General features: G+C 43.5%; 1 protein-coding gene across 1 annotated transcript; it reads right to left on the reverse strand.

The window, feature by feature from the left end:
* Window positions 1-553: 553 nt before the first annotated feature.
* On the reverse strand, window positions 554-3,182 carry GJE1 (gap junction protein epsilon 1). Its single transcript, XM_056344350.1, has 3 exons — window positions 3,091-3,182; window positions 2,317-2,499; window positions 554-1,925 (listed from the first exon to the last, which is right to left on the reverse strand). The coding sequence occupies exons 1-3, from the start codon at window positions 3,127-3,129 to the stop codon at window positions 1,530-1,532; spliced, it is 618 nt and encodes a 205-aa protein (XP_056200325.1). The 5' UTR covers window positions 3,130-3,182; the 3' UTR covers window positions 554-1,529.
* Between the last annotated feature and the right edge of the window lie 7,468 nt (window positions 3,183-10,650).

Here is a 10,650-nt window from a genome sequence, read left to right on the forward strand (position 1 = left end):
TGTAGTCATTTTCCCACAATTTTCCAAATATTCCTGAAAGGACCCAAATGCTGTCACTGGGATCTCAACTTTTTATACTTTTATACTGAATGTTTTCACATAAGTTGAATTTGATTCAAGAAGCAAAAATGTTCCTCCCTTCAGTGTTACAGGCCTCAAACTGTGTCCAAAGATGCTGATGGATTCCTTTTGACTGAATGTGGTTCCTGGCTGGTTCCTGGATCACTGTTAAGTAGTGATGAATCTGTCTCTTGTTTCACTGAGATTCAGAACAGAAATGATGAATGAGGAAGAGGAAGCAACCTTCCATTGATGAGGGTATTTGAAAAACAAATGGGAAATAGCTAATTGTTATGACTGCTATTTGTGTATATTTTATACAGGGAAGCTACCTCCTCCTTTCCTTTCAGTTCTGAAATCTGCTTTTTATTTTTCTGTTACGTCACTTCAGCACAAGGAATTAAATCAATTCTAAGTTCAAGATGTCTATTAGTCCTTAAGAAGAAGCTGTTGCACACAAAAATACCAGATACCTATATAAAGTTCAAGACCTAACCTATCCAAATACACTTCTTGCATGCAATAATTTTAGTATGTAGACTTCTTTTTAAATGTTATTCTAGCAACTTTCGTCAGAGCAATAAAAACTTAGATGTGACACACACAGCAAAATATTCTGTAAACCCAGTTCTGCAGTCACACACAAGCAAAACTCTCGCTGAAATCAAGGCATGATCGCACCCAGGAAAGGCTTTTCTCCAAGATTTTCTTTTGACACTTTTAAGCTTCTTATGCAAAATGAAGGCATAAAGCCCTTTTACCCCTTTAAAATGTGATCATACAAAATTAGTAGAAGTCTTCTACATCGTAAGCCAAAACATAATGAGGGTAAGGCGTTCCAATCAGCACAAAGAATACCATGTTAGTCTTTATGACACTAGCTGGACTGCTGGCAAAGTAAGTTGATATTGATGGATATGTTTTCACCACAGCCTAACCAGGAGTCTTTGCCCCTGGGGTCTGAGATGCAGGTTGCAGCAGTGGCACAGCTTGGGAAAATATTTGAATGCTTTTTGGTACCCAGACATTATCCACCATTACTGCTTAATTCTCAAGCCATAAGAATATGTAAGAAATTTGGAATAGTTTTTCCTGGAAGGTCAAGAACCTTGTTACCTTGAATTGCATGTGTTTAGAAAAGCTGTGAGTAAAAATATGTTTATAAATAACCTCCTGCTCACATACAGATACTCCTCTGGAGGCAAAACTATTGTATGTGGCAGGTCATGAACACATATTATGCTTGTAAATCTTATTGCCTTTGTTCTTGACATGAAAAAAAAAAGATTATTTGTAGTTTTTTAGATGAGGAATAAGTGTCAGATGACTACTCTCCAGCAGCAGTAATCACCAGTGTGGTTCTCTTCTGCAACACTGCATAGAGGACAGATACTTTTTTGTTATAGCTTGAAATCATTGTTTTAAAACTGCAGGTGGACTGGATGGTAAATAACTAGAAGTGGTTGACATCACTGAGTTTTTAACAAACCTAGCCTTCTACATGAGATCTCAAAAATTTCAGCAATGCACAAGACCACTGTAGTCACAGTAAACGTGTACATTGCAATAAGAAAAATTGTCTTTTCTAAGTGCTCTGGCACCGTGCACCGGGTAATGTTAAACTTTTTTTCAAGTGCTCTCACATCACACATGTAGATTGCGTTCACTTTGAAACCAAAGAGCTGAATCTGAAGCCAAAAAGCCACAGCTTCAAGGATAATCCTTAGGAAAACAGAGAAGATATAAAAAGCTGTATAGAACGACTTTTGGAGGATATCTTCCTGTTTGATGCTCTTACATGCAGCATAAAGGTGAAAAAAAGCTCCAGGTACCAGTACAATCACCAGCTGTAACGCCCAGAATACCTAAAATGTAGCAGAAATGTAGTTGTCAGATCATTTACAACTGCATTATGACAGCTAAAACATGCACATACTGGAACATTTTGCAAGTCTGTTTTTTAATATATAACAAATGTATAAACAGATGACAATAAAGGTAAAAATCACTGTTATGTTTTTAATTTGCAAAGTTCAGTTGGTTTCTGAACTGTGAGGATTGTTGTTACAAAGGACAGAAAACACAACTCTATATTTAGTCACAGATTAAAGGTTATTAAAAGGAAACCGTTCATGAAAAAGCTAAGTGATAATTAGCCCAGTCAGTTGTTACTACTTATATGGAACAACTATGTTTAACTTCTGCAGTTTATTTTCTTAACATTGGATTTCTACAATTAAAAAAAAAAAAAATTACCTGAGGAGTTATAGGCCTGAACTGGTTGTAACAGAAAAGATTAACCTCTCTCTTGTCTGGGTCGCAGCTGAAATGCAAGGCCTCATTGCCATAAACAGCAAAGCCCAAAACGCCGAGGAAAAACATACGAACCGAGCCAAAGAAAAGCGTGTGGAACTGGCCAATGACCGTTGGTGGCCTGAGCTGCAAATCACAGACGTGTTCAGCATGAAAACAAAAATGAACAGCGTTATTGTTGGAGGCCTACTTGCTCTTTTTCATTATCCAAAATACTTATTTTATTCTATTTGTTTTAAAAAGGAGGGGGTTTGCCTATGAAGGCTGCAGTAGCTTTCTAACAAAATAATGGCTTAGAAGCTTTTATTGTTGCTGCTAAATTTATGTAAACATTCGTCCAGCACTGAGCAGTTGATTTGTTTCACCGCCGTTACACGTATCCTGCTGGTGCAGAATGCGCCAGGCAGAGCTGAGCGCTCCGACCGCGAGTCCGTTCGTTTTGCGGCTCTGTTGATTTACGCGATGTCAAATGATGCCAAAATAACTCATCATCAAACCTAAGGATACTTATTCTTGCAAATTACATGTCGGCTTCCCCTCAGGGGCATTCCTAGCACCCTGGCAGGCCTGCTGCTGCTGCTGAGCGGCCGCGGCAGGCAGACCCCCCGCACCGCGGCTTCGTGCCCGGGGCTGGGGGGCGCGGCGCGGCTCCCTGGCCGTCGGGGGCCGGAGCTCTGGCTGCCGGCTGCCGGCCCCGGGTCCGCCCCGCGTACTCACACATCCCTCCGAGAAGCTCCTCATGTAGTTGGGGGACATGTCGGGGGAAGGCGCCCTGCGCAGCCAGCCCCGGCCCCGGCTCGCTCCGCCCGTCGCCCCCGGGCGGGCTCCGGCTTTCGGGCAGGGAGCGGGCGCGGCGATAGCGGGGCCCCCAGGCGGTAATCCCCGCCCGGCACCGTCAGCAGCGCCGGCCACCCCTGCCCCGCCGCTGCCGGGTGCCCCCCGCGCCCTGCCGCCTGCCTGCCGCCCCGCCCGGGGGTACCCGCTGCACCCACTGCCACCCCGTCCCGGCGCCGGCCCCCGCACTGCCCCTCGACCGCCCCGGCCCTGAGGTGGGGCACAGCGGCAGCCTCCTGGGCTGCTGAGCAGTTCAGTTTACACCGTCTGGAGTTTAATAACTTATTTTTAACTAAACCCAATAAAAAAGTAGTATGCAACCAGATGTGGAAGCTGTAGGTCCAAGATTCTGGATTCAATGAAACAACGGCAAACGTATTAAAGGAAACAATATTAACCACTCCAATATTGCTACAAATAACTTAATGGCAATAATTGCTATTAATAATTTGCCGGCATACTCCATATGGACAGTTGAAAGAACTCCAGAGCTATGCATGTGAGCTCATGTATGCACCACACACTCCTGCTGGCAAACAGGCATAGGAACTTGGCTCAACCTGTCAGTTTGAACCTAGTGGGAGTTTTATGAGAAGGTGGAGTGAGGAAGGATGGAGATGGAAACCCAGAGGAAGGGAAGAGGTAGCTTGTTATTCAGTCACTGGTGCACAGTAGCTTACTCAGCATTCTGAAGAGGATGCACAGGAAAGTGAAATCCAGCCACCAAATCCTAAAGGGAATTTACTCTCTTGCCTCTAAACTCATGGGAGAGCTTCCTTTATAACCAGTTGCAGCATGGCTTCAAGCTGATGTAACAAATAGTATTTTCCCATCCCCCCTCCGTGGAAACAGGCAGGAGGAGGGAAGAGGTGTGGATTTGGGTTCATTTTATATGTGAATTCAGCTGCTGCAACTTAAAGGTAACACACAGCACAGTTGGAGTAACTGCTGTAAGACATTGGAACACCCTTTCTAAGGGGAACCTGTCCTGCATCTGCTAAAGTAGCTGGATTACAAAGAAAGTGACAAGCACTTCAATAAGTGTGCTATTTACTACAGCTCCTTTTTCAGGTAGTTAAATATTTATCTCCTGAAGATAAATATACTGTAAGAATTGCTGTATTAGTAGCACTGAAACGGGGTTTCTAAACTTTCTACTGCTCCACTGCTTAGAAAGAATGCTAAGGTTTGTATACATTGAATGAGCTAAGAGCAATAATACATCACGGTGCCATGTGATCTGCAATAAAATGTTGCAGCACTCTCAAAACTAGCCAGCTGCAACAAGGATTTTACCACGCCATACCAGGTTAACATCAATAAATAGCTCCTGCACCTTGCCCCAGCACAGCCACAAATCCCCCACAAGATTTCAACAGTTCATCTACTGTTCATGCCATTTGTCCATACTCTTCAGGCTAGTCCCTCTGCTTCTTGTCTCTGCTTTGTCCTGCTCCTCATCTCTCCTACTTCCAGGGCACTCTTTCTCCTCCCTCTGCTTCTACCAGATCTCTTTTCACTGGTTGCTCCTTTTCCATATCCCTTAGAGCTATTTAACTACTTAGCAGGAACCAGCCACAGCTGCACCTTATCCACATCAGCCAACCCACCGCCCCTGAAGCCAGCCCACAGCTGTATATTGTTAATTAACCCAGATTCATTTCTCTACAATAAAATACTGTGGTTCTTAGGATGTGTGGCTAACCTTCACAAAAAATGCAAGATGTCATTACAGTGAGTTGCTTTTCTTCTGCTCATGATACATATGGAGCTTAATTATCATCCAAAAGCAATGTTTAGTGTTTCCACTATACTATAAAATTGCTAAAGTAGATCAGCATGCTGGACAGATGTTTAATATTGATAATATTTCCATCATTTAATTCTTTTAAAATGTGACTTGCTATTGAAAACCTAATGTTGAACATACTTCCAAGAATACTTTTATTGGTATTTTTTATGATCTTTTTTAAGCAGAATTTTTTAAAAAAGCAACAATGGGAAAACTGAAAACCTCTGTTTCTAAAGTGAGATAGATTTTTTCATTTTTTTTTTTTATTATACTTACTAGGGTAGTGATTACTTTTACATTAATCAGTGAACATGAATCCACAATAATAATTAAGTTTGGTCAGGAAGCATTTGATTTCACTACAGATAGAAAAAATATTTAAGAACACACTTTAGGTAAAAACCTGCAATAAATGCTACTTTGTATCTTTTTATTGTTAGGTGGGGATAGCATAATTACTTACCTGACTGGACTGTCTAATCGAAGACAATCAATACATGCACTGTATGACCTCAGTAACATTATGGAAACTTGAATTTCTGTCCTGTGATAAAGATGCTAAAAGAAAAGTTTGCTGCTGGCAACATGCTTTCACTTTATACATGAGGAATACAGCTGCATTGAAATAAAAAATGAATTCTGTACAGGATATCAGGTAAACCCAATAGAAACCCCATGGGTGTCTGCACTCAGATCCCACTGAATGTGCTGAATGGACCCACAATAAAACTGTTGGTTTCTTGGAAGTGGATCTCTACATGTCATGTGAGCTGAAGCACAGGAAGCCCATTATCTTCACACTATAAGCAAGTAGTAGCAATGATTTCCTTTTGTCATGTATGTTCAGTAATGTGCTTTGTAACACTGCATTAAGAGGATAACTTGAGATGGTAGTAGAGTAAGCTGGCATTGTGCAGTCTGCTAAGGCAACTCAAGCCGTTCTTTGGGACTTTCTTGACAGAAAATCATTATTTGTTCTGAATCTGCAAGAGTGGCTGTCTGTTGGTTGTCTGTCATGGACAACTGGGATAGAAGATGTTGATATCACACTTGTTTCTAAGTGAGTCTTAAGCCTGGCTTTCTGCTGAGGGTTGCAGCTCAGCAGTGTGCTCTTTAACTCCTCAGCAAGTTGGAGCCCTACTGAATAATCACAGTGAAACAAATGGAAACTAACTGCATGCATGAAGCTGCACCTGTGCTTAGAGGGATGAACTGCATGTTTAATGTTAAGCACCCAGTTCATTGCTTTATTAGTGTGATTAAATGTAATGCCACCTATTATCCTTGTGCTGTGAAAACACGGCACTGTGAAAATGACACAAAACGAAATGGCACAAAAAAATATGAACTGGTAACAGTAAGATTAATTTTTTGTTAGCCAAGAGAGAGCTTGCATGCTTCTATCTTGGAGAACAGCCTCTTCTTCCAGATTTTCACCTTTGCCTAGTGCTGGAATCACCTAAATTGCCATTTTGGTTTGCAGACTTCCCCCTTTGATGCTTAGGCCCAGCGGAGGCCCCTGCTAGCTGCAGACTGGTGCCTCCGCTGTAATTCGGACCTGAGATGGAGTTTGCTTCACCTTTTGCTTGGACAGGAGGCTTAGGAGGCAGGTGACTTCCTCAGGTCCTCCTGCCTGCCTGCTGGTTTATGTTTAGCATGACGAATAGCGGGCAGGCTGCAAGGTCTGGGAGTTGAGAGGGATGGACCAAAGGGAGTCTGGGTTTATTGCACAGGGGTGTGAGCTCAGCCATGGCACTCCATCTGGGGAGATGTGTCATCCTTAAAACTTCTTCCTCAGTATTCATTTTCTTAATTAATGCAAAGTCTGTTTAATCTAAAAGCATATTTTGAAAAAATAAGAAACAGGCATGCTGAATCACCCTAGCATTCTTTTCTACAGTCATTGTGTCCAGTCATGCAGGCTTAACAAAGAGGAATTTCCCTATCGGTGTTTGATGCAGCTTTGCCAGGCCTGGGAGGCCACAAACTACTGCTTGCAGCCCAGTGCTGCACAGGCACAGTACTGCCAGCAGACACAGTCTGGCTCTGACCAGAGTGTAGTTGCTTCTGTTATCTAGAGTCTGGAAGGTGGAAGAGCTGCATGGCATACATCTGACATTTTTATATTAGTTAGCTGCTTCTTAGATCTTATCCCTGAGCAGCCATAGTTGAACTCATGTTGATGCTGAGATGTTTAACCTCAGAGTTTGAGGTCTGGCCTTAGGTATGTGGCCTTAGAAGCTGAATGTTTGTCCTCCTTGGAGGCTCCACAATATGGAGTGTTTCATACCCACGTAGAGAACCCTTGTCTCCATCCTCACCTTTCTCCAACTCTGTCTACTCTTCCCACATAGCAGCAGTAGCAACCCTGTTACCTGGTCTGAAACCTGGGGATAGGAGAAGTGATCTGTTTCTGTATCCTTCTGTTCTTTAAATAGAGCCCCTGACTCAAGAAGCTGAAAGGCAATGGAAGACTCTGCCAAAAAAAACCCAACCCTCCACCAAATTAAGAAAGCCAGTATTCAAGTAACAAGAAAGAAAGCATGACTGACTTCAGGTTATTGTACATTTGACTGTCAGAGACAAGTCACTCTGCTACAATGCATGTCCACTTTTTCCAGCTGTATCTACTGGCCTGATGTGTGATATGGCAAAAATTTCTCTCAGGCTTAGTTCCTAATGCTCTGTGTTTAAAATAAAATAGTATTTGTTCTTAGTTTGTTGCTTTGTTTCTTTTTAATGCATGACTGATGATCAGGCCTTCAAACATAATCACTTCCAGGGTTGCATTTGAACACAGTTCTCATTTAGCTTGCCAACATGCATACTTAATTAAAGGCTACTTACTGCAGGTAGTTTTGGTGGCAAGATAGGCTTGGGTTTTCATGGGCCTACAGAAAGTTTGTTGTGATGTGCAAATCTGGAATTTGCCCTGAAATTATCAAATGCCTTTTGCTGCACAAACACATGAAAGAAACCTTTTTCCCTGCTAGAAGCAGTTCTCGGTAGAGGGCGTTTGTGGGATGTGTGGAGTTCCTCATTCCTACGCTGACTGATTTTGCATCCCTATGTTTGGGAATACTGATGAAGCAGATTTGCCTGCCACGTTTCCAAGTTGTTGCAGTCCCTGCCCTGTGGTGTTGCACTCCCAGATATGCTCCATCTGCACTGGCTGATTTCAGCCTCTGCAATTTCTTTCCCACTGAGACTTACCGGTGGCACTCTCTCCTTTGCTCTCATGCTAAGCACTTTGCCACAGCTGCACAATGAGGTTGTCACTAGACTGTAACCTGAAATAACATCCAAAGAGATGGGTGGATTATTTTGCTTGAAAAGAGAATGATGAACAGTTTGTATGTAGGGATCTGAATTCTGGCTGGTTTATGGTAGGGTCTGTGGATCTTTCCCCTCTCCTTTTTGCCTCTGCAGGAAATTATATTCATGCTGTTTGAGTATATTCCTTTGTCTTCACACAGACATCTCTTGAATGACATCAGAAGTGTAATCTGTCTGTTTCCTTTGAGCTGGAGATACTCATGGTCTCCAAAGCTTATTTCCTTGCCGTTCAGAGTTCTGAAAATATAGAGTAGATAAAATCAAGTACGGGTAAAAATTAGGAAGCTAAATTCCCACTGAATATGCTTCTGATTCCTTAACCTTAGGAATTCTATCCTGTGGACTAAAAGTACAGGTAAAACTTACTAGGATAGAATAAATTCCTGTATGCAACAAAAAGCAAGGGGTCTCACCTCTCTCATGCAAACTGCAAGTAGTTTATGTCAATAGAAGCTTTTAAAGTGTTCTACTGGTGATTCTCATGCAAAAAGACTCAGCTTCCTGTTGTCCCAGATAAATCAATACTAAAGACATGTTGACTTTAAACTATTCTCCAATGGGAATCATATTGATTGTTCACATATAAACCCATTTTCACAGAAATTAGTGCACGGACCATACTCTGGGATCACATTGTTAATGGCACATATTGGATCCAACCAATGGGAACTGAAAAGACTGATTCCGACTGTTTGCAGAAACCTCAGTATTGATGGTCTAGACTAGAAAAGTGCATGTATGCTCAGCAAAGTAGATGGTCCCAGAAATTTAGATAAATATCCAAGTCAACAGTAAGGCTGCCTCAGAGGGTGTATAGCTGAATTTAACACTGTGTGGAGGAAACTTGATCAGTAACAAGAATCACTTCCAGAGGAGCTCTGTGACAGTTCCCAACAGCTGCCTAGTAGTAAATGGGAAGTCTCTAGCCTGATCTCTTCTGAGGATTAGCACTGGTTGGGTTTTCTAATAAACTGTTCAGCATTATATGAATCAGGAATATACACAACTTCAAAACATTTATATATTCAGGGATGTGAGAAGAGTCACAAAGAAGTGTAACTTTGAAGAAACAATAATAGTTTTTCTTTTTTAATCTTAGAAAAAGGTTATGTAAAATAAATTGTTGATGTCTTTCAAATTTAATTCCTACACTGGACAGCATGCCATGGACAGGGTATGTATTACTGCACACATGACATGCTTTGCTTCTGTTATTTCAGTGCTCAAACCCTCCCACTTCTCCCACTTCAGACAATTCCTCCGTGCATTCATTTGCTTTCTCCATACACCTGTCATAAACTCATAGGGCTTCAAGAGAACTCTTTTAGTAATTTGAATAAGCAAGTTCACTGTGAGCTTATATATCATCCCTTTTGAGAAAAGGAAGGGAAAGAATCAGTCTGCAGAGCATGTTACTGGCAAATGCTGTTATTCTGCCTTAGTTCTTTATCTTGAAAACTTCAGTCCAGTAGGTGTGCCTCTCTTTCAGCATATTTCCACTGCTACCTACTACATTCATGCTTCTGCTGGAAACAGATGGAGCTGTTTGGAAAGCATATATATGTGCAGGCACTGGGAAGTAAAAGATATTACCTCACTGAGAAGCAAGAAATACTAGGGACAAATGCTATGCACTGAAAAGGCAAATAACGTTGATTCTCCACTGTGCTATACCATTTGCATAGTACACATCACCCCTTCCCATTTCCATAGTCGAGACTCACGTGAAATGGAACTTTGCGAACCCTAAACTTTAAAGGCAGCTGACGGCTTTGAATAGGATCTATTCAGAACCCACGGCTGGATGACAGGAATAAAATCTCTTCACCTCCAAGTCCCTCGCTCCCCGTCGCCCCGCATTTCCAAGCGCCGTGGTTTCACCCGGGTAAGACGCTCGAAGCCGGGTTTCCCGGAGGCGATCCCGCCTCCGCCCGACGTGGCGGACAGCTCCGGTTTGCTCTCGGGGGCTGCTGGCGGGGGGCAGCGGCGGGGGAAGGCCCCCCTCGCCCCCCTCGCCGCCCCCTGCCCTCCCCATCCGAGCCGTCCGCGCCGGGCGCAGGGGCTGGGATCCCCCGGGACGGCGGCAGCGCCGGGATCCGCGTCTCTCCTCCGCGCAAGATCCCCCTCGGCGCCTCGGGGCTGGGGCGAGGGCACAATTGCTCGCAGGAGGAGAGGCGGGACGGCTCCTCCCAGCACCAGGTATAAATCGGGGCTGCGGAGTGAGGCGCGGGCTCGGTCTGCGCCTCTCCCCCGGCTCCGGCTCCGCCACCCGCAGCCGCGGGGCGAGCAGCACCGGCGCCGCTGGACAGCGCCCC

This window comes from Falco biarmicus, chromosome 6 (assembly GCF_023638135.1).
Source record: "Falco biarmicus isolate bFalBia1 chromosome 6, bFalBia1.pri, whole genome shotgun sequence".
Classification (NCBI taxonomy): Eukaryota; Metazoa; Chordata; class Aves; order Falconiformes; family Falconidae; genus Falco; species Falco biarmicus.

Coding starts and splice junctions, on each gene's coding strand:
- GJE1 (XM_056344350.1), bottom strand. CDS start 3,129: ATGTCCCCCAACTACATGAGGAGCTTCTCGGAGGGATGT. Junction 2,500..3,090: donor GGAGCTTCTCGGAGGGATGT/GTGAGTACGCGG, acceptor TGTGATTTGCAG/CTCAGGCCACCAACGGTCAT. Junction 1,926..2,316: donor TCAGGCCTATAACTCCTCAG/GTAATTTTTTTT, acceptor GCTACATTTTAG/GTATTCTGGGCGTTACAGCT.